The 23,041-nt window shown below is 49.8% G+C and overlaps 2 protein-coding genes across 3 annotated transcripts in view; both read left to right on the forward strand.

Moving 5' to 3' along the window:
- Positions 1 to 1,137: 1,137 nt before the first annotated feature.
- Positions 1,138 to 10,012, forward strand: QARS1 (glutaminyl-tRNA synthetase 1). Its single transcript, XM_007533567.3, has 24 exons — positions 1,138 to 1,296; positions 1,419 to 1,566; positions 1,947 to 2,056; positions 2,177 to 2,252; positions 2,438 to 2,502; positions 3,211 to 3,264; positions 3,398 to 3,458; positions 4,203 to 4,274; positions 4,392 to 4,477; positions 4,642 to 4,728; positions 6,844 to 6,943; positions 7,059 to 7,137; positions 7,219 to 7,327; positions 7,423 to 7,553; positions 7,642 to 7,734; positions 7,835 to 7,972; positions 8,060 to 8,147; positions 8,240 to 8,383; positions 8,494 to 8,598; positions 8,805 to 8,897; positions 8,990 to 9,117; positions 9,211 to 9,277; positions 9,353 to 9,478; positions 9,864 to 10,012. The coding sequence occupies exons 1-24, from the start codon at positions 1,180 to 1,182 to the stop codon at positions 9,912 to 9,914; spliced, it is 2,328 nt and encodes a 775-aa protein (XP_007533629.1). The 5' UTR covers positions 1,138 to 1,179; the 3' UTR covers positions 9,915 to 10,012.
- A 1,120-nt stretch (positions 10,013 to 11,132) lies between these two features.
- The window catches only part of QRICH1 (glutamine rich 1), a 40,221-nt gene continuing 28,312 nt past the window's right edge, over positions 11,133 to 23,041 (forward strand). Inside the window, exons 1-2 of one of the 2 annotated variants that reach the window (XM_007533570.3) lie at positions 11,133 to 11,309; positions 12,767 to 12,826. The gene's annotated coding sequence lies outside the window, so the exon portion shown is untranslated. The remainder of the gene's footprint in view (positions 11,310 to 12,766; positions 12,827 to 23,041) is intronic. The other variant, XM_007533569.3, reaches the window with a different exon arrangement.

Below are 23,041 nucleotides of genomic sequence, written 5' to 3' on the forward strand. Positions count from 1 at the left end.
CCCTCTGCATCTCTTTCAAAAATGAAATAAAAAATATATTAGAAGAAGAAGAAAAAAAAAGAAAGCCTGTACCCTGATGAGTCCCAGCAGATCCTGAAAATCTTAAGAGACTGAGGAGATCCTCATGCACAAGTTATAATTGTGAGAAGGGTGGGGGAAGATAGCATCAAGATTATACGATGACTGTCATTCCTGAGGCTCCAAGGTCCCCGGTTCAATGCTCCACACTACCATAAGTCAGAGCTGACAAGTGCTGTTCAAAAAAAAAAAAAAAAAAAAAAAAAAATATATATATATATATATATATATATATATAGTGGTCTGGGAGGTGGCACAGTGGTAAAGCTTTGGACTATTAAGCATGAGGTCCTGAGTTCAATCCCCGGCAGCACATGTGCCAGAATGACATCTGGTACTCTCTCTCTCTCCTATCTTTCTCATAAATGAATAAAATCTTTAGAATCCTACCCCTTCTACTTTCAACAAAGTATTTTGTAATACCCCTGCACATGTTCTTTAAGATCTAATCTGCTGTGGCCTTTGGGACCCTGGCATGTTTTAGCCCGGCGGAGTGTGTTTTACCACCAGGTCCCCTTTCCAGATTGTAAACATAATCATCACACCACTTCATCGAGGTCCCTGATGACCCAAATCCTACCTTCTCCTGGCAAAATACGCTCAGCTGAGCGCCAGATTTTTGGGGCCATCCCCATGCCCCTCCCATCATCCACTCTGCACAACCAGTAGGCAGAAATGAAACCAGGTTTCCCAGGCTTCATTTTCCTCAACGAGTTTCCACCACTGTGTCGTCAGAAAAGCAATGGGGACTCACATTTGATCCCCCAAACCACGGCATCGTCGCAGTTTTCAGGACTGAAGGAGACCTGCGGAAGATCAAAACGCCAAGGCCCTGTCTGCCTCCTGCCTCCCAGCACCCGCAGCCTCAATCCCTTGGCTGGATGGAGGGTAAGAGAGACGGAAGTGAAGCCGGGAGGAGAAAGCTGACATGTCTGCACTTGGCCCTTTAAATGGCGTCGACTACCCCGAGGGCTCCGCCCCTTTCCGCCAGGAGGGACGCCATTGGTGCTCCCTGCAGCCTCGCCCTCCTATTGGCCAGCGGGCTAATGTCGACGCGCAGTTTGGCCCCAAAGTTTCCTTTCGGTTTCCGGTGTCCCCACGATGGCGGAGGTGGACGCCGTCTCGCTCTTCACCGGCCTTGGCCTGAGCGAGCACAAGGCTCGTGAGACGCTCAAGAACACGGTTCTGAGCGCGCAGCTGCGCGAGGCGGCGACCCAGGTGCGGGCTTCTCAACGGAGCGCCCGGCCGGGCTCGCGTCTTGAGCGACGCGCCCTGCCTCTCGCTCTCTCTTACCTTGCTTCCCGGGCGTGGGCTTTTCCTCCTGACCCCTGTGACCCTAGGCGCAGCAGATCCTGGGCCCCACCATCGACAGAGCCACCGGGACCCTGCTGTATGGTCTGGCCTCCCGACTAAAGGACCCGCGGCGACTGTCTTTCCTCGTGAGCTACATAGCCAGGAAGAAGATCCGCACGGAGCTCCAGCTGAGCGGTGAGACCCGTCCCTCCCTCCCTCCCAGTTCTGCCACTTGCACCTCCCACTGCTCCTCTCGCCCAGGACCTCAACGTGCCCCTTCTGCCCAGCTCCCCAGTCTCTTCTACGTGCCTAGTTCTACACACCCCTGTAAACCAGGGTCCTGGCACTGGGGTGATGGAGATAGTCTTGGTGTGTTGAAGTTGAAAAAGAGGCTGTAGATCGGAGGAAGAGCCTCCCTCAGAACATAGGATTCTTTTCTTGCGACTGCAGGGCTACCATGGGGTGCGAGCGAGGTGTTAGCCTTAAGGAGGCCACACTGCAATTGGGTTTCATGCGATTCCTGTCTACCTACTTTTTGGAAGCGAGATGTCACACACTCCCCGCCCCCTTCTCAGCTGCCCTTGACTACGTGCGAAGTCATCCCCTGGACCCCATCGACACTGTGGACTTTGAGAAGGAATGTGGTGTGGACATTCTGGTGACACCAGAGCAGATCGAAGAGGCTGTGAGTCTTTGCCTGGGCATTTTTTGCTTCTCCACCCGGGAAGACCCAGGGTGGGAATTTGAACCCCTGGAGCATTTTAAGGAAATTTCCCCCTGAACCAGAGGGCTTGACTTTCTACAGGTGGAGGCTTCCATAAATAATCACCGGTCCCAACTCTTGGAGGAGCGCTACCATTTCAACATGGGGCTGCTGATGGGTGAGCAAGGCTTGGGGCAGTTCGCTGGTAATGCCTTCTCTTCTGGGCCTGAGGAAGAAGGAGCTCACCTTAAAGTGGCCTGGCAGGCCTGGAGTCCCTGCACTTAGCCGGGATCTTTGATTGGGAGAGAGGGTGGGAAGTGGCCTCCCTTGCCTTTCTGCAGCTCCTTGTGCCCGTGTTCCTAGGAGAGACTCGGGCTATGCTCAAGTGGGCGGATGGCAAAATGATCAAGCATGAAGTGGACATGCAGGTGAGTCTCTCCTTGAGCTGAGGAAAACAAAGACCCTCCCACAGACAGAGCCTAGAGCCCTCTGCAGGATAAATGGTAGCAGGGGAGAGGACTCCGTGCCTGCATTAGTGGACAGTGGAGCCTGCCACGCCTGGGTGGGAAGCAAAAGGCTTAGGCCTCTTGGTTGTGCCTTGGGATGAGCGAGTTACTTCCCTTGAACCTCAGTTTCCTCACCTTGTCAGTAAGGGGTGATGTGACTTTTGACTCAGGATGCTGCCATAGTATCACAAGAGGGTAATGGCTGAGGGAAATAGTTTTATCTTGATGCTGAGCTCACATTTTAAAGAAAATGAGGTAGAGAGACAGACACTGAGCACTGTTCATCCTTGGTTGATGGTAGTGCAGAGGATTGAACCAGGGATCTCACTGCATTAGTCATGACAGTCTTTTGTGTAACCATTATGCTGTGTCCCCAGCCTAGGGGACTAGGTAGATTTTTCAAGGCAGCTCTAGTAGACATTTCAAAAAACCCTTAGGTGCATAGGTGGGTCAATGAAATGCTTTTTACCGTAGCACTGATCAGTTCTGGGATATGGGGGGGGGGGGGGCGGGGTTGAACCTGCAATTTTGGAGCCTCAGGCATGACAGTCTCTGCATAACCCTTATACTGTCTACCCACACCCTCAGTCAAATACTTTTGTCCCAGATCTCACTTTGTGCTTTGCTCAGGTCCTCCACCTTCTGGGTCCCAAGACTGAGGCAGATCTGGAGAAGAAGTCTAAGGTAGGAAGCATGGCTGGGTCCTTGGGGGTAAGGGGTGGTGGGGTGATACTTGAGGCTAGGGGAGGGAGTATGAGCCCAGTGATCCCAAGACCCTGTCAGAAGAAACTCACAATAGCATCTGCGATTCTCTCAGGTATCAAAGGCTCGGTCAGAAGAAACAGACCGGAGAGCAGCGAAGGATGTGGTGGAGAATGGTGAGGGACTTGAGGCCCCGTTGGCATTCAGCTGCCTGACATCTGACTTTTCCACCTGCTGACTCATTACAGATCAATCCCAGCAGGCCATTGGCTTACTTAGTACCCTGCTTTCATCTGTAAGATTGAATATTTCTTTATTGGAAAGAGTGGAGGAGAGAGAGAACCAGAGTATTATACCAGTATATACAATGCCTGGGATTGAACTCAGGACCTCATGCTTGAGATTTCAGTGCTTTATCTAGGACAACACCTTCCTTGTACTGAGACCATGGCATAAAGAGGCCTAAGAAACTGAGCTTTGTGGGAGTTGGGCAGTAGTGCAGCGGGTTAAGTGCAGGTGGCACAAAGCGCAAGGACCGGCCAAAGGATCCCGGTTCAAGCCCCCGGCTCCCTACGTGCAGGGGAGTCGCTTCTCAGACAGTGAAGCAGGTCTGCAGGTGTCTATCTTTCTCTCCCCCTCTGTCTTCCCCTCCTCTCTCCATTTCTCTCTTGTCCAGTAACGACAACATTAGTAATAACTACAACAATAAAACAAGGGCAACAAAAGGGAATGAATAAATAAATATTTTTTAAAAAAGAAAAGAAACTGAGCTTTGTATATTTTGTCTCTGGGGCTAGGGGAAGAGGCACCTGACTGCTTCTGTTCTGGCTGCAGGATCTAGGTAGCACTAACAGGGACCTTCCTGAACTGGACGTGTTAAGTAATATCCAGAGGATAAGCTTTCATTGGTCTATTCACAGGCGAGGCTGCTGGCCAGTCCCTATCTCTGATGGAGCAGCTCCGCGGGGAAGCACTTAAATTCCACATGCCTGGTAAGCAGGCAGATTGAAAGTCAAGGGAGGGCTGGATCTTGAGGGGAATTTTCCCAGCCAGTCCCCTGGGGAAGGGAACCTCGGGCTGGTCCTCAAGACACATGCTGGTCCTGGCAGGGGAGAACTACAAGACTCCAGGCTACGTGACTACTCCACATACTATGAACCTACTGAAGCAGCACCTGGAGATCACTGGGGGACAGGTGTGTGGGGACATGGCCAGGCGAGCAGTTTCCTGGAGTCCTGGCTAACCTCCATATTGCTTCATCTGAACCATCCTGGTGGTCTCCCTGGGAAGGGTCATCTGTTCATTTACAGTCATCTAACCTTTGACCTAATTCCTCTGCTCGTTTGGCTCTTATTTCAGGTTCGTACTCGGTTCCCCCCAGAACCCAATGGGATCCTGCATATTGGACATGCCAAAGCCATCAATTTCAACTTTGGCTATGCTAAGGTGAGTGTGTTTTCAGGAACTTGGCAAGTTAGGGTGATCATTTGCTATGCCCAGAGCATCTAAAGGCCTTGGAGGACGAGTCAGGCAGTAGCGCAGCGGGCAAAGTGCAGGTGGCATAAAGCGCAAGGACTGGGGTAAGGATCCCGGTTGGAGCCCCCGGCTCCCCACTTGCAGGGGAGTCGCTTCACAGGCGGCGAAGCAGGTCTGCAGGTGTCTTATCTTTCTCTCCCACTTCTGTCTTACCCTACTTTCTCCCTATCTTACCCTACTTTCTCCATTTCTCTCTGTCCTGTCCAACGACGAAGACATCAATAATAACTACAACAATAAAACAACAAGGGCAATAAAAGGAAATAAATAAATATTAAAAATAATAATAAAATAAAGGCCGTGGAGGGAAATCACATGTGTGACATAAACCTAGAAATCCATTGGGATCCTTGGAAAGAAGATCTGACATAAGATCATAAATTCAAGTTTGGAGAAATTAAAAATTTTTTTTTTTAAATTTTCCCTTTTGTTGCCCTTATTTATTGTTGTTGTAGTTATTGTTGTTATTGATGCCATTGTTGTTGGATGAGACAGAGAAATGGAGAGAATGGAGAAGACAGAGAGGGGGAGAGAAAGACAGACGCCTGCAGACCTGCTTCACCGCCTGTGAAGCGACCCCCCTGCAGGTGGGGAGCCGGGGGCTCAAACCGGGATCCTTATGCCGGCCCTTGCGCTTTGCGCCGCCTGTGCTTAACCCGCTGCTCTACCGCCAGACTCCCGACTATTTGGACTTTTAAAATTATTTATTGGATAGAGACAGAGAAATTGAGAGGGGAGGTGGAGATGGAAACACCTGCAACTCTGCTTTACTACTCATCAAGCTTCCTCCTCCAGGATGGGACTGGGGGGCTTGAGCTTGGGCCATTGCAAATAACATGTGCTTTCAACCAGGTGTGCCAACACTCAACCCCATCATTTGGATTTTTTAAAATTTTGTTTATTTTTTAATATTTATTCCCTTCAGTTGCCCTTGTTTTATTGTTGTAGTTATTGTTGTCGTTGTTGGATAGGACAGAGAAAAATGGAGAGAGGAGGGGAAGACATGGGGAGAGAAAGAGAGACACCTGGAGATCTGCTTCACTGCTTGTGAAGCGACTCCCCTGCAGGTGGGGAGCCGGGGGCTTGAATCAGCATCTTTACGCTGGTCCTTGCACTTTGCGCCACCTGCGCTTAACCCACTGCACTAACACCTGACTCCCCATCATTTGGATTTTTATAACATTATTCATAGGCCACATAAGATTGTCAACTTATATGGTCCCGGGAGGTGGCACAGTGGATAAAGCATTGGACTTTCAAGCATGAAGCATGAAGTCCCGAGTTCAATCCCCAACAGCACATGTACTAGAGTGATGTCTGGTTCTTTCTCTCTCTCTTGTCTAATTAATAAAATACTTTTTTAAAAAAATTGAGGGACCAGGTGGTGGCAGCGCATCTGGTTGAGTGCACATGTTAACAATGTGCAAGGACTTGGGTTCAAGCCCCCAGTCCCCACTGCAGGGGGAAAGGTTCTCAAGTGGTGAAGCAGTCTCTCTGTCTCTCCCCCTATCATGCTCTTCCCTCTGGATTTCCGGCTATATCTGTCCAATAAATAAATAAGATAATTGGGAGTTGGGCAGTAGCACAAAGGGTTAATTAATCGCATGTGGCGTGAAGTGCAAGGACCGGCGTAAGGATCCCGGTTCGAGCCCCCGGCTCCCCACCTGCAGGGGAGTCGCTTCACAGGCGGTGAAGCAGGAATTAAAACATCAAGGAAAAAAATGACTTAAAAAAACAGCACTTAATGTTGGCGTGGAAAAAGCTCCTAGATTTATCATCAGGCCCTGCCTTCTGCTGTTTTGCCATGACTAGACTACATGATACACGGTCTGTGGGCTGCATGTTCCCCAGCCCTGGTCTAGGAGACATAAGAGACACTCTGTTTAGGACTTTGAGGTACAGGAAGATGAATGGCCCTCTGGAAGGCATTCCCAATTCTGACATGGGAAAGCTCTGAGAAGGCCCCAGTTTGCGAAGCTGGATTTTTGGGAGCTGATGAGCTCACAGGTAATGCAACTCTCCTAGGCCAACAATGGGATCTGTTTTCTGCGCTTTGATGACACCAATCCTGAGAAGGAGGAAGCAAAGTTCTTCACCGCCATCCGTGACATGGTGGCCTGGCTAGGTGTGTGCTGGGCAAGGGCTGGGGAGCTGGTAGTCTGGGGACCTCAGCGTGGGCCGGCGCCCTGATGCTGAGCGCTGGTGGCTGGTTATTCATCGGGTGTCTCGTTGTGCCCCAGGTTACACACCTTATAAGGTGACATATGCCTCTGACTATTTTGACCAGCTGTATGCTTGGGCCGTGGAGCTCATCCACAGGTGAGACCAGGTCAGTCATGTGGAGCCAGTCAGACCGATGAGGGCACAGCCATGCCAGGTGCTCACGGCCCTTTTCCACAGGGGCCAGGCCTACGTGTGCCACCAGCGAGGAGAGGAGCTCAAAGGTCACAACCCACTGCCCTCGCCTTGGAGAGACCGTCCCATAGAAGAGTCACTGCTGCTCTTTGAGGTGGGGTCCTGGAGGGGCACCTGGGAGCGGGGGGAGGATGCTGGAGCTAAGGAGAAGGTACCTGAGGGGCAGCCTGAGACCTTGCTGCCTTTTAGGCAATGCGCAAGGGCAAATTTGCAGAGGGCGAGGCCACGCTGAGGATGAAGCTGGTGATGGAAGACGGCAAGATGGACCCTGTTGCCTATCGGGTCAAGTACACCCCACATCACCGCACGGGGGATACCTGGTGGGCGTGAGCACCGGGTGGGGGCGCGGGAGGCACGGGGCCCAGCAGAACGGGGCCGCATGGTGAGGCCCCCGCCTTGCCCCCCCAGGTGCATCTATCCCACCTACGACTACACACACTGCCTCTGTGACTCCATTGAGCACATCACCCACTCACTCTGCACCAAGGAGTTCCAGGCTCGGTGAGGGGCTGGGCCCATGGGGTGGGTGGAGACAGGAAATTCCTCCTGGGTTTTCTTCTTGGTCCACGGAGCCAGCCATCAGTCTGTCCTCCCTCCTTAGACGCTCTTCCTACTTCTGGTTGTGCAACGCACTGGATGTCTACTGCCCTGTCCAGTGGGAGTACGGTCGCCTCAACTTGCACTACGCCGTGGTCTCTAAGAGGAAGATTCTCCAGCTTGTAGCGGCTGGTGCTGTGCGGTAGGGGTGGCTGTCTAGCTTATGGAACGTCGGCAATTTTGGTGGCATGTGCTATCAAAGGCTCCCTCACCGCCTTTCTGTCTGTAGGGACTGGGACGACCCGCGGCTCTTCACACTCACAGCCCTCCGCCGTCGGGGCTTCCCGGCTGAAGCCATCAACAACTTCTGTGCACGGGTATAGGCCAGTGGGCTGGGTGCTCTGGAGGGGGCTGTACATTCGGCTGTGGCTGTGGCTGTGGCTGTGGCTGATCCTGACTTCTCCTGTAGGTGGGCGTGACAGTGGCGCAGACCACAATGGAGCCACATTTACTAGAAGCCTGTGTCCGGGAAGTGCTAAATGACACAGCACCACGAGCCATGGCTGTGCTGGACCCACTACAGGTCATCATCACTAACTTTCCTGCTGCCAAGGTAGGCCTGCCCTACTGCCACAGGGGGGTGCACTTGAGTCTCGGTCTAGATTTGGGGGGAGGCGGTTTCCCAGTGCTTGGGGTGACGGAGACACTGCTCTCCTTCTGTAGCCCTTGGACGTCCAGGTTCCCAACTTCCCAGCTGACGAGACCAAGGGCTTCCATCAGGTTCCCTTTGGGCCCATTATCTTCATTGAGAAGACCGACTTCAAGGAGGTAAATGCAGGCAGAAGGTTCTGTTTACTGTTGAACCCAGCCCTGAGGTCCTTTTGCTTCTCTAATAGCCTGTAGTCTCCACCCTGTGTCAGATGAGCCCCTGGCAGACTAGGGGCTAGGGAGAAGCCAGCCACATTTATATGCATCTACATCTGCCTGGCCGACCCTGACACGTCTCTTGTGTCTGCTCCACTTCCCACCTCTAGAAACCAGAGCCAGGCTACAAGCGCCTGGCATGGAGCCAGCCCGTGGGCCTACGGCATACAGGCTACGTCATTGAGCTGCAGCAGGCTGTCAAGGTGAGAGCCTTCTTACCACAGGATGTTGGCGCAGCCGCCAGTCCTTTGTGGTCCCCAGCTCTGACTGCAGGCCTGTCATGCTTGACTTCCAGGGCCCCAGTGGCTGTGTGGAGACTCTGGAGGTGACCTGCAGACGGGCAGATGCTGGAGAAAAGCCCAAGGCCTTTATTCACTGGGTTTCTCAGCCTCTTACGTGTGAGATTCGCCTCTATGAGCGACTGTGAGTGGAACAGAGCCTGGGTGGGGTCAGGTTGAAGATGTGCAGCGCCTACTGTGGCTGCCCAGCTACAGCCTGACGTTCACTCTGATACAGATTTCGGCACAAGAACCCTGAGGATGCTGCGGAAGTGCCTGGTGGCTTCTTAAGTGATCTGAACCCGGTAGGCTTACGGGGTATAGAGGAAGGGGCGGCAGGCTTCCCTGACTGGGTGGTTACTTAAGTTCCCTGCCTGCAGGCATCACTACGAGTGGTGGAGGCAGCACTAGTGGACTGTTCTGTGGCCCTGGCAAAGCCCTTCGATAAGTTCCAGTTTGAACGACTTGGCTACTTCTCTGTGGATCCAGACAGCTGCCAGGGACAGGTGAATGATTTTGCCCACTTGCCACGTTACTATTCATATTCACTATGCCTAGTGTTCTGTCGACAATCCAACTAATCCTTGCCATCTGAAGTAGGGTTCATTTTCTGTTAATGCGGAAACAAACTCAGAAGGTAATCCACACATAAAATTTTGTGTGGACCCTGACTTTCCTACTCCTCAAAGTAGGCAAAGTATTTATAATCCTTATAGAAACAAGCACAGAACCATTTAGTTCCTTACTCAAAATCATAAAAGTTACTGAGAATCCTGACCTGTACCTCCTAAAGTGAGGTGGAGGTAGGGGTGGGGTGTCTTTAGTGGCACCCACCTGCACCTGCTGACTTGCTTCCAGCTTGGTGGTCATTATTCTCCTTTTGCCCCCCAGCTTGTCTTTAACCAGACGGTCACACTGAAGGAGGACCCAGGAAAGGTGTAAGTTGGACATCCGTGCAGCTACTGTGCAGCTACCTCATCTGCCTGGAGGCTGTTGGTACTCCGACTCCATGTCAATAAAGAACAGCTAATAACCCCGGAGTCTGTATTTTTGTTTTGTTTTTGTTTTGCCTTCAGGGTTATTGCTGGGGCTCAGTGCCTGCACTCCAAATCCACTGCTCCTGGTGGCCATTTTCTCCGTTTTATTGGATAAGACGAGAGAGAAATGGAGAGGGGTGGGGGAGACAGGGAGACAGACAGGCACCTGCAGACCTGCTTTGCCACTCTGAAGCTTCCCCCTGCAGGTGGGGAGCGGGGGCTCGAACACAGGTCCTTGCGCTTAGTACTGTGTGCACTTGACCTGGTGCCCCACCGCACCGCTCGCCCGACTGGACACCCTATACACCGGATCTGCGGGGTTGCAGGGCCCTAAGGTGCTGCAGACCAAGAAGGTTTGTCTGCCTGGGTGTCTAGGCAGATGGAGAAAGGTCTGGCTCCAAATCTGTCCCTCGGCAAATAATCATTTAGTGCTTGCTGTGCACCAGGCACGGGGAGAGGAGGAAGTGCTGTGCACCAGCTAGCTGGGGACCGGTTACCGGCAGGAGGCAGGAGGCAGGAGGCAGGAGGGTCTCGGTGGAGCCTGTGTGGGGCTGGGAGAGCGTCCGCACCCAGCACCCAGCCGGGACCTCCAGGGTGCCGCGCTGTGCCTGTCGCTTTAACGCGCTCCACATTTTCCCTGTATACAAACACCGGGTTACCGGAGGCCCGCTTTAAGGTGGACTGGGCTGTGGACGAACACACCGCGACGGAGGCAGAAGGGGGGGCGTCCCAGGAGCTAGGAACCGCGCGGGGAGAGGGCCCTGGGGCTGTGCAGGCCAGGCGAGGCTGGGGGCGCCAGACCCAGACGGGGCCCTGCTGGGGTCCACCTTAAGAGAGCGCCGCGGCTCCCCCTAGCGCTACCGGGCGAGAGGATGGGCCTACCGGGCAAACTTGCAGTTTCAGCCGGCCTGGGCCCGCAGACTAGGCCCTCTTCCAGCCCTGGCCCCGCCCCGCCCCGCACAGGAGGGGGCGTCCGAGGGCGGGGCGCCACGCCCTGCACCGCGGACTCTGCGGGCAGCTATTGCGGCCCCAAGGCAGCCCTCCCTCCTGCGGCAGCGTTCACTTTAAGTCTGGCCTGGAGACAGCCTCCATTCTCGCGGGATCCCACGCTCCGATTATCGCGAGAGAGGTACTCAGCACCCATTGGCTGCGAGGGTTGAATGTAAGATGGCGCCCAGGGAGCTGTGAGGAGAAAATCCTGTCGGTCTCGGAGCAGGGGACGGCAGAACCGGGGCCCCGAGCGGTGCAGCGGGGCCGGCGGGTAGAGCGGCGGCGGCGGCGGCGGCGGCGACGTCGCCGGGTGAGGGTTCCGGTGGGAGCGGGGATGCGGCGAGGCTACGGGCGTGAGGCCGTGGGCCCACCCCACACAACGGCGGGCGGAGGCGGGCGGGCCGCTGCCGCTGCCGCTGCCGCTGGGCCCTGGAGACCTCGGGGCGGCTCCGGAGCTGAGAACGTCCCTGGGCTCGCGCGCCTCCGCCCCGCGGGTGGGGGAGGGGCGGCCGGGGGATTCTGTGGGTGCGGCGCGCGAACGCGCCCCGGAGCTCGCCTCGGCCGGGCCTGTTTATGAGCGCGCGCGCGCGCCCCGCGGCCCTCCCGGTGCGCGTCTCCGCCGACGTGCGCGCTCCGGGCTCGGGGAGCTCGGCTGGGGGAGCTGCGGTCCGCCGATGAGAGCGGCGCTCGGGGCGCTCGGGGCGCGCGCCCTGCTGTTGGGTGGCGGCGGCGGCGGCGCTGCGCGGGCGCGCGGGACACCCCTGCGGCGCGGGGCGCGGGGCGCGGAGGAGGCGGCGGCGGCGGCTTTGGGCCCGGGCCGCTCCCGCTCCCGCTCCTGCTCCCGCTCCCGCTCCCGCTCCCGCTCCCGCTCCTGCTCCCGCTCCCGCTCCCGCACTGGTGACGTGCCGGCCCGCTGGGGCCTAGGCCCGAGCACCGCCTCCCGGCGCTCCCCGAAGAGTGCGGCGACCCGACGCCGTGCGCAGGGTGGGTGCCCTGAACACGAGCCTCGGGCCGGTGAACACAGCGACCCCCGAGCCCCCACCTTGTGCGGATGCTTTGTGCCGCGGAAGGACGCCGAGCGAGAAAGTCATATTCTCCCCGGAGCGCAGGCTGTGGACGGGGGTCCGCCTCCGGGCGTCGGTGCAGAGGCGAAGCCATCAGAGCTCCCGAGATGCCACTTTGGACCCTCGAGGGGTGGGAGGGAGAGAGGGAGGGAGGGGCACACATGTTTGTCCTGTGGGTTCGGGACCCGCTGTTGCCTAGCCGGGAAGTTGCACAGAGCAGAACTAAACGACCAGAAAAAAATGGAGGTTTTTCTCTTCGTTTGTGATTCCAGAACTCCCCGGCAGAGATGTCGAAAGTCTGTCTCAGTATCTCCAGCAAAAGCCATTCTCACTGGAGGATTTTCACCTTTTTTAGGTGTCTTCCCCCTTCTGTCTTTTCTTCCCTCTTCTCCTAATGGGGCCTGCTTTCTTCCTCCCTTCCTTAACTCTAGCAGTGTTGTGGTGCCAGGGAAGTTGTAGGTTTTTGTCATAGAAAAGATATGCACTGCTTTTTTTCCCCTAAGGTGAAGTGTTCGCTGGTGTCTTACCGTCGTCTAGCTTTACTACATTTAAGGAAAAAGCTAAGAGGAAGCAAGGTTAGCAGCCAAGTTTGATACTGGCGGGGAGAGCTTTTCCTAATGTACTGTGTTACTTTTAAGGACAAAGTCAAAACTTAAAAAAGAGGCAGAGGATAGAAGGAACTTCTTTGTTCTATCTCCTTCAGAATGTTACAAGTCTTAAGAACTCAGCACAAGCAACAGAAATACATGCAACATGGTGACTGGTGAGTTGAAAGCCTTCATGTGCTGCAAATCTGTGTGCCGTGTTTGTTCGCCTAGTGATACTGAAACGAACTCAGTCACTCTGGGTGACGTCTGCCAGAAATCACTAGGGCTGGAAAGTGGAAGGTGTGAGAGGACTGCATCTTGACTCCAACTACAGTTTGCTGTTTGCACTGTACTAAAACGTACGTCACTGGGTCAGTGCGGCTTTGAGGCTTAGTATGATGAGGCTTCAACTTCTCCAAGAACCTGAGTGGGTCAATGAAAAGTGGACTTACCTAGGATACACTCAAGATTTGAACACAGCTTATAGGCCTGGTTGCTCAGGAACATTTATTCTTTCAAATGTTAAGTTTGGTGGCCATGAAGGTGGTAGTGTGAATTTTCGTGCATGCAGCCCTTGAGTTCCGCCCCCCAGGGCCGCACTCCCCATTAGTGAACAAATGAAATCTTGGGGGGGGGTGTTGTTTTATTTTAAAGAAAAAGTTAAGGGGTCCGGTGCTAGCACACATTGCCATGTGCGAGAACCCAAGTTCAAGCTCCTGCTTCCCCCTTGGAGGAGGGACTTTTCACCAGCAGTAAAACTGCTGCAGGTGTCTCTCACCTCTCCCTCCCTCTCTTCCCTTTGCTCTGTTTGCCTCTGTCTCTAGCCAACTTAGAAAAATAAATCAAGATAAAAGAATTTTTAAAAATTAGGTAGAGGCTGGGTTGTGGTGCGTCCAGTTGAGTGCACATTTTACAAAGCCCAAGGAGCCAGGTTCAAGCCCCCAGACCCCACTTGTAGAGGGTGAGGGAACTTCATGAGTGGTGAGGCAGTGCTGCAGGTGTCTCTCCCTCTCAATTTCTCTTTGTCCCTATCTGATAAGTAAATAAAACAAACTAAATTTGAGGGCTTGCAAATTGGTTACTTGGATGGTGCACCTGACTTGTCAGGCACATAACACATGTGCAGTCAAGCTTCAGTGTCAAGTTCTTCTCCCTCTCCTATTCTTTCCCCTTTTTGTGGTAAAGACAGAAGTAGGGAGGGAAGGTGGACAGACTGCTGTAGTACTGTAGTACTATTCCACCATTTCCCCTTTGCATCGAGGCACGAAGGCGTGGTGATATGTGTGTGCCCTCTATAGGCTGTGCCACCACCCTGCCCGTCTGTGTCCCTAACTGAAAAAATCAGGGCCAGAGCAGTGATCCCCAATAATGACAGAGAAGTTTGAGATCTACATCTTATTTTTGTTTGTAGAAAATATTTTCCTAAGGTCATTAACGAAGATTTACCTATTAGATAGATATCTTGCTTCCAGGTCATGGTGGGGAATAATTTGCATACTTCTGCAAGAACCTTTTGTCTTTCCACATCACTTTTGCTTCTGTTGCCATCTCAAATAAAAGATCAAATAATGGCTGATCTATTTTATTTTATTTTTATTACCTTTATTTATTGGGTAGAGAAAGCCAGATCAAGAGGGAAGGCAGTTAGAGAGAGAGAGAGACAGACAGACCGACAGACACACCTGCAGCCCTGCTTCACCACTTGCAAAGCTTTCCCCCTGCAGGTGGGGACGGGGGGGTTCAAACCCAGCTCCTTGTGCACTGTAATGTGTGCGCTTAACCAGGTGCGCCACCACCCAGCCTGATTTTTTTTTTATTAAAGAACTTTTTCTCTTTTTTAAAATTTATATTGGATAGAGACAGAGATTGAGAGAAGAGGAGGAGATAGAAAGAGAGAGAGAGACAGAGAGACACCTGCAGCCCTGCTTCTCCACTGAAAGGTTTCCTCCTGCAGGTGAGGACCAGGGGCTTGAACCCAGGTCCTTATGCATTCTAATGTGTGTGCTCAGCCAGGTGCGCCATCACCTGGCCCCAATAATGGCTGATTTCTTTCCTGGAAATTTGAATTGCTTCAGAGAGGTAACCACAGACAGGGGCGTTGGCTGTGGCTGTCCTCCTTTATGACAGCTTCAGAATCGAGGGTGCCTTCCTTTGAGTTTGCATGTTTTCTCTTATATGTGTGTGTATAATTTTTAAATTTTGTAAATATCTTCATTTATTTATTGGATAGAGACAGCCAGAAATCAAGAGGGAAGGGCATGATAGAGAGAGCGAGAAATAACAGCCGTAACACTACTTCACTTGCAAAGCTTTCCCCCTGCAGGGGGCTTGAACCTGGGTCCTTGCACATTATAACATGCGCTTAACCAGGTGCACCCCCACCCGGCCCATATATAATTTTTACTAGTGAATTAATAGTTTATAAGATTTGCACGCAGCGGGTCAAGCGCAGGTGGTGCAAAGCGCAAGGACCAGCGTAAGGATCCGGTTCAAGCCCGGCTCCCCACCTGCAGGGGGATCACTTCACAGGAGTTGAAGCAGGTGTCTCTCTTTCTCTCCTCCTCTCTGTCTTCCCCTGCTCTCTCCATTTCTCTCTGTCCTGTCCAACAAGAAGAACAATAATAACTACAACAATAAAACAACAAGGGCGGGAGTCTTGGCGTAAAGCACAAGGACCATCATAAGGATCCTGGGTTCAAGCCCCCGGTTCCCCACCTGCAGGGGAGTCGCTTCACAGGCGGTGAAGCAGGTCTGCAGGTGTCTATCTTTCTCTCCCCCTCTCTGTCTTCCCCTTCTCCCTCCATTTCTCTGTCTGTCCTATCCAGCAACGACATCAATAACAACAATAGTAACTAAAACAATAAAACAACTAGGGCAACAAAAGGGAATATATATATATATATATATTTTTTTTTTTTTTTAAAGCAAGTTAAAATTTTTTGCATGCCTTTTAATGTCATCAGTTGTGGTTTCTCCTTGTCCATACTACTTGTGTACTTTTTTTTTTTCTTTCTTTCTTTCTTTGTTTACCTGAGCACTGTTCAGCTCTGGCTTACAGTGGTGTGGGGATTGAATTTGGGTCTTTGGAGCCTCAGGCATGAGAGTCTCTTTGCATAGCCATTATGCTATCTACCCCCACCCTGTACTTTTTTAAACAACTGTTTTTATTTAATTTTAATGACACAAATACAGAAAAAAGACTAGAGCATTGCTCATCTCTGGCATATAGTGGTGTGGGGGTTGAAGCTGGGAGCTCAGAGCATCAGACTTAAAAGTCCTTTGCATAACTATTATGCTGTCTCCCTGGCCCATTTGTGGTCACCGTTTACCTGTAATGACTTTTTATTTCTCAGTCTCTGAATGAGCTGTTACATGAACACCTATTCCTTCCTGCTACTGTGTGTTTGGTTGGTCTCCATTTGTTGCAGTTTTTTTTTTTTTTTTTTTTTTTAATTGGATAGAGACAGAAGTAGAAAATAGAGGCCGGGAGGAGAGACACCGGTGTTACTGCTTCATGGCTTGTAAAGCTTTTCTCCTGCTGGTGGGAACTGGGGGCTCAAACCTAGGACTTTGTACATTGTAATATGTGCACTTAACTGGGGTGTGCGTCTTCCTTCTCCCCCCAGATGTCATAAGTCTTGGCCAGGCTTTACTTAAATGTGCCAGTTTCTTTTTTTTTTTCCCTTTGTCACATTGACTTGTGATACTTGTTTGTGACTGCATAAAAAAAATGGAAGATTAGGGAGTCGGGTGGTAGCACAGCGGGATAAGCGCAGGTGGTGCAAAGCATAAGGACTGGCATAAGGATCCGGGTTCGAGCCCCCGGCTCCCCACCTGCAGGATGTTCGCTTCACAAGTGGTGAAGCAGGTCTGCAGGTGTCTTATCTTTCTCTCCCCATCTCTATCTTCCCCTCCTCTCTCCATTTTCTCTCTGTCCCATCCAACAACAACAGTAATTATAACAAACAACAAGGGCAACAGAAGGGAATAAACAAAATTTTTTTTTTTTTTTTTAAATGAAAGCTTAACCTCTTGCTTTGATGAGGGGAAAAAGAGTGATCATTTAGTCTGCAGGGTAAAATTCTAAGTAGAGCTCTTAGTTTCTGCTAGGAAACTTTTTTTCTGTTTTTAAATTTGTAGATTAATTTGTGCATAAGTTTATATACTAGATATCCAATTCAGGAAAGAATTATTATGTGGACTACTATATAAGTGCTACCCCATCAGCAAATAAGACCCTTCCTAAGTCCCTGTGGCCATAGCTTGTCAAATTCTCTAGACAGCTGGGGGTCTGGAGAAAGTGCAGCGGTAGCGCACAGGACTTAGTGTGAGAGGTCCCAGGTTCAGTTCCCACCGCCAACAATAGCCATAGGTGAGTGGTGTTCTGGTGTCTCTGTCTCATGAGAAGAATATATTTTTTCAAGAAATAAAGACAATTTCTGTCCTGAATGCTGTGACAATCATCTTTGTTCTTTTCTACTCTTACACCCATGTAACCTTCAACATAGTTACGTTTTTGAATTTTTTTTTATTTTTTAACTCTCATTTTATTAATTTTTTTGCCTCCAGGGTTACTGCGGGGGCTTGGTGCCTGCACTACAAATCCACTGCTCCTGTGGCCATTTTTTTTTAAATTTTTTGGATAGGACAGAGAGAAATTGAGTTAGTGGGGTGCGGGGAGAGACACCTGCAGCCCTGCTTCACCACTTGTGAAGCATCCCCCCTGCAGGTGGGGAGCCGGCGACTCAAACCGGGATCCTTGAGCTTTGTACTATGTACTCTTACCCTGGTGTGCCACCGCCCGACTCCCTTGAATTTTTTTCAATATTTATTCCCTTTTGTTGCCCTTGTTTTATTGTTGTTGTCATTGGATAGGACAGAGAGAAATGGAGAGAGGAAGGGAAGATGGGGAGAGAAAGACAGACACCTGCAGACCTGCTTCACCGCCTGTGAAGCGACTCCCCTGCAGGTGGGGAGCCGGGGGCTCGAACCAGGATCCTTATGCCGCTCCTTGTGCTTTGCCTGGCCACGTGCGCTTAACCTGCTGTGCTACCACCCAGCTCCCCTCTAGAATTTTATATAAATGGAATCATGCTATATTTTGTGTACTTCAGCATCATTTGTGAGATTTACTCACACTGTGTGCTGCTCCTCTGTTGCCATCTTTGTGTGGAATTGTGCTCTATGAATAATGGCTTCATTTATTCTCCACTGTCCAGCTTGCGCCTCTTAGTAGTGCTGTGACCGTGCTTGTCTGAATTGCCTTAGCGTGTGTTCTTAGCATAGATATTTGGGGGAGAATTGCTGGGTTGTATGTAATAGAACTTTCAACTTTACTAGGTAGCCAGTTATAGCCAGTCAAGTCTTTAGTAGCAGTGGGAATTTAGATCCTGGATGTGAATGTGTTATCCAGAAAATAAAACCATGGTGAGCTGGGAGATGGCACAGTAGGTAGAGTATTGAATGTGCAAGCACGAAGTCCTGAGTCAAGGCTCTGGCACCACATGTGCCGGAGTGATATTCTGGCTCTTTCTCCCCCCCTCCCCCCATAAATAAGCAAATCTAAAAGAAAGAGAAGAAGTGAGGAAGGGAGGGAGAGATGGGCTGTGGAGACAGTTTAATGGTTAGGGTTAGGGTTAGGGAATAGAATAAAAATCTACTGCAAAGTTATCACCAAAGTAAGTGACAACTATGGTATTCTAATACTTGGCAGTTATGCTAATAATTTTTGTTTATTGTTACTGTTTTATGGCTATCTTAGTTTAATTAGTGTTCACAAATATGGTCTAGACTCAGAGGATATGAAACATGGAGATATTCATTTTTATGTGTTGCATACTGGCAAAAATAAAAGTTTTTTGTGTTGTAACTTTAATTTTTTTAAATTTAATTTAATTTTTTAACCTCATGTCTACAGTTCTGAGGTCCCAGGTTCAACCCCTGCACCACCATAAGCCAAAAGAAAGGGGCAGTCGGTAGTGCATGTGCACACATTGCCATGCATCGGAACCCAGGTTCAAGCCCCCAGTCCCCACCTACAGGGGGAAGCTTCACGAGTGGTGAAGTAGGGGTACAGATGTCTATGTCTGGCTCTCTTCCTCCCTCTCTTTCCCCTCTCAGTTTCTCTCTGCCCTATCAAAAATAAGTAAAATAAAAATATTTAAGAAAAAGAAAATAGAATCACATTGAAAATCTTCTCAAATAGGAACTCCTGCTAAAACACACGGAAGGCCCCCTGTGGGGTAATTTCTGCCACAGACTTTTTAATCAGTGAGTATCTTTAAGATCAGAAATTTGCTGGAGTAGGGATTGTAGCTCAGTGATAGGAGACCCTAGATTCAGTCCTTTAGTGCTCCTCCCAGATGTCTTCCACTGTTTCTTTGGTTTTGTTTTTGTTGTTGGGTTTTTTGTTTGTTTTTTAGATTATTTACTAACAGGAGAATACTACAGTGTTACTCTAGTATATGCAGTGCCTGGAATTGAACTTGTGACACTATACGTGCAAGCCTCACTCTACCAACTATGCTTCCTTCAGTTCCTCCTAATCTGGTTATTTGAAATAACACCTTAATTAGGACAAATATGACTCCACTTGCTTAATAGGAAAAAAACAGTCTCACTAATATTTTATTTATCTTATTTTTTTGAATCTTTTTATTTTATTTATTATTGAATAGAGACAGAACTTAAGAAGGAAATGGAAGATAGGGAGAGAGACAGGCACCTGCAGCTCTACTTCACCACTTGTGAAGCTTTCCTTAAAGGTGGGGACCAGGGGCTTGAACCCAGGTCCTTGTGCACTTAACCAAGTTCGCTACCACCTGGTCCCTTACTTTTATTTTTTTAATTGTATTTATTTACTTGATAGGGACAGGCAGAAATTGAGAGGGGAGGGGGAGATAGGGAGAGAAACAGACATCTGCAGCCCTGCTTCGGATGTCTTTGAACCACTTTGAAACCCTGTAGGTGGAGGCCGAGGCCTTGAACCTGAGTCCTTGTGTGCTCAACCAGGTGCACCACCTTTTTATTTATTTAATAGAAATAGAAATGAAGGTGGAAGGGGAAGAGGGAGAGTGAGAAAAGACACCTAAGGCACTGCTTCACCATTTGCAAAGCTTCCCTTCTACAGGTGGGTCCCAGGGGCTTAAAGCCTGGTTCGTGTGTGCATTACAGCATGTGCACTCAACCAGGCGCACCACCAGTCTGCCCCAGAAAATTCTTTTTCATGCCAACATTCTTCAAACGACCTTAGTAAGTTGTGGGGAGACTTTGCTAGAGTAAAATCAGAGTAACCATTATATTTATTTGTTTATTGGATAGAGATAGATACTGAAGGGGTGGGGTGGGGAGAAGGACACTTGCAGGTGGGAACTGAGTTTGAGCCTGGTCTTTTGTGCATTGTAACATGTGCTCTACCAGATGTACCACCACCCAGCCCCTGGGAGTAGCCAACCGAGGACGTGACTAAACTGGTAACCTGGAAGGTGCGAGACTCAGAGATAACACCAATACTCAGCACATACATCAAGGACCTAGGCTGCAGAACTGCATGGGAAACTAGGACAGAGATAGGAGGGCAGCCTGTGGTGGCGCACCTGGTTAAGTACACACGTAACAATGTGCAAGGCCCTAAGTTCAGACCCTCCCGGTCTCCACCTTGCAGGGGGAAATTTTCACAAATGGTCAGGCAGATATCTCTGTCTCCCTCCCTACAACCCTCTTCCCTCAGAATTTCTCGCTGTCCTATCAAATAAAATAAAGTGAAAAAATTAAATGAATTACAAAAGAAGAGATAGGAAGGAACCAGAGAAACAGTTATTCTGATGAGTACTTAGGTCTTTGGAAAGAAAAGAAAGAAGTTAGCAAGTATCTCTCTGGAAATGTAATAGATTGTAGGTCTGAAGTAACCTTTGTGGCATCATCAGTGTGTTGTAGTGACAATGTAACTTTTACATTGAGGGCTGTTTTTTGGTTAGACACTGGTAAGCTCCAGTAAAAGGAACTATATGGGAAATAACAGTAAGCAGTGTGTGCATACAAGGAAAATTCCCCTGAGGGTAGATGGATGACATAATGGTTGGTTCAGTCCCTGGCACAATCAGAGCTGCAGTGTTCTTGAAAAAAAAAAAGGTATTTTTAATGTTAGCTGCTGTAGGGAATGACCCCGCTGCCCCGCCCGCTGTGTTTTTCTTCATAGGCCTGGTCATACTATATGAACACTTCTTGCTTTCTGAAACAGTTACTCTGGAGCGGAGAAACTGCCACAGTGACCGAAACAAATGGGTATATAAAATTAAAGGCTGCTTGCATTTTGAAGCCTACCCTCTGATGGGATAATAGCTACCACGCCAAGGACATTTTCTTTGTTTTAGATAGAGAGTGGGAGACCACAGCACTGAAGGGAGCTTTGATATCTTAGGGGCTGGCCTTGAACCTGGCTCATGCAAATAAACTATCTTGCCTGCCCTTAAAGAACTTTTTTTTTTTTTTGCCTCCAGGGTTATTGCTGGGGCTCAGTGCCTACACTACGAGTCCACTGCTCCTGGAGGCCATGTTTCCCTTTTTTGTTGCCCTTGTTGTGTTTTGTTGTTGTGGTAGAACTTTCTTTTAAATTTAATTAATTAATTTATTTGTGAGAGAGGTAGGGGAAAGAGAAGCAGTTCGAGCCCCCAATTCCCACCTACAGAGGGGATACTTCATGAGCAGTGAAGCAGCTTTGCAGGTGTCTGTCTCCTCTCTCAATTTCTCTGTCCTATTTAATTGAAATAAATAAAATAAATAAAAATTTAAAAAAATAGAAGTAGGGGCACTGTAGCACCACTTCAGTGGTTGTGAAGCTTCCTCTGCCTCTGTGTGGTGGCCCAGCACTTGTATGCTCTACTGAGGAGGCACCTGCCAACCTCCCTCTTGAGTGAAGAGTATGTGGAATTAGGTATTAGAGTAACGTTTGCAATGTTGACTCTTCTGGACGTGGGCTTCATATGTATGATTTTACCACTCTCTGCAGCTTTTTCTTCCTTCCTTCCTTCCTTTTTTTTTTTTTTTTTTGCCTCCAGGGTTATCGCTAGGGTTCATACCATGAATCCACTACTCCTGGAGTCCAATTTTCCCATTTTGTTGCCCTTGTTTGTGTTGTTATAGCTGTTGTTGGATAGGTCAGAGAGAAATCAGGACAAGAGAAGGAAGACAGGGGAGAGAAAGATAGAAACTTACAGACCTGCTTCACCGCCTGTGAAGTGACTCCCCTGCAGGTGGGGAGCCGGGGGCTGGAATCAGGATCTTTACGCCCGTCCTTGCACTTCGTGCCGGGTGTGCTTAACCCACTGGACTACTGCCCCCCCCCCCCCACCACACACACACACAGCGTTTTCATTCAGAGAAGCAGAAGAAACACCACAGCATTGGGCCCATAACACCTCTCATGTGTTGCCCTGTCTCAAACCTAGTCTTTGTGAGGGTAAGACTTGTACCTGCTTGCTGAGCTATTTCTCTGGCCATGATCCTGTTTACTTTTTTTTTTTGAGAGAGAGAGAGATGGAGAGAGGGGGTAGAGAGAGACCAGAGCACTGCTCAGCTCTGGCTTGTGGTGGTGTGGGGGGTTGAACCTGAGACTTTGGAGCCTCAGGCATGAGAGTCTGTTTGCATAACCATTATGCTCTCTCCCCCGCCGGATCCTCTGTTTAGAGAGATGACTGCTTAAGGAAACTACTGATGCTGTTATCAAGGGAGAGCTTTGCGACATCTCTGTGATGAGTGAGTCTGGATCACTGCACTAGAGTAAACTTCTGAACATGTAATGGAAGGATGGCTGGCTTAGCCTCAAAGTGTTTTTTACTCATGTGGCACGGATATGATTGGTAACTTAATCTTGAATAGGAGGCGTCCTAATTTTCCATTCTGAGAAAAGATAACTGAAAAAAATAACTTTTGGAGCAAAGCAAAGGGTGAGTTGGGCAGGGATATAATCAGATGAGAGATAAGAAAAGGACATTTTTCCCCCTTTATTGGAAGATTAATGTTTTACATTCGACAGTAAATACAGTAGTTTGTACATGCATAACATTTCTCAGTTTTCCACATAACAACACAACTCCCACTAGGTCCTCTGTCATCCTTTTCCAGGACCTGAACCCTCCCCTCTACCCACCCCAGAGTCTTTTACTTTGGTGCAATACACCAACTCCAGTCCAGGTTCTGCTTAGTGTTAAGAAAAGGACAAATTAGTAACATTCCATAAAAGAGGCCATTAGTCATGACTTCACCTGTCCTCTGCTGATTTGAGCCTGTTGTTCTTACTCTATTGTGTTTCGGGTTTTCTGAGAATTAGAGGCTCTCCTGGAAGTTGTGTTTTAAACAGAACAAAGTATGTGTAGTGTTTTTTAGAGAGGAAT

Source organism: Erinaceus europaeus, chromosome 12, assembly GCF_950295315.1.
Source record: "Erinaceus europaeus chromosome 12, mEriEur2.1, whole genome shotgun sequence".
In the NCBI taxonomy this organism is placed as follows: domain Eukaryota; kingdom Metazoa; phylum Chordata; class Mammalia; order Eulipotyphla; family Erinaceidae; genus Erinaceus; species Erinaceus europaeus.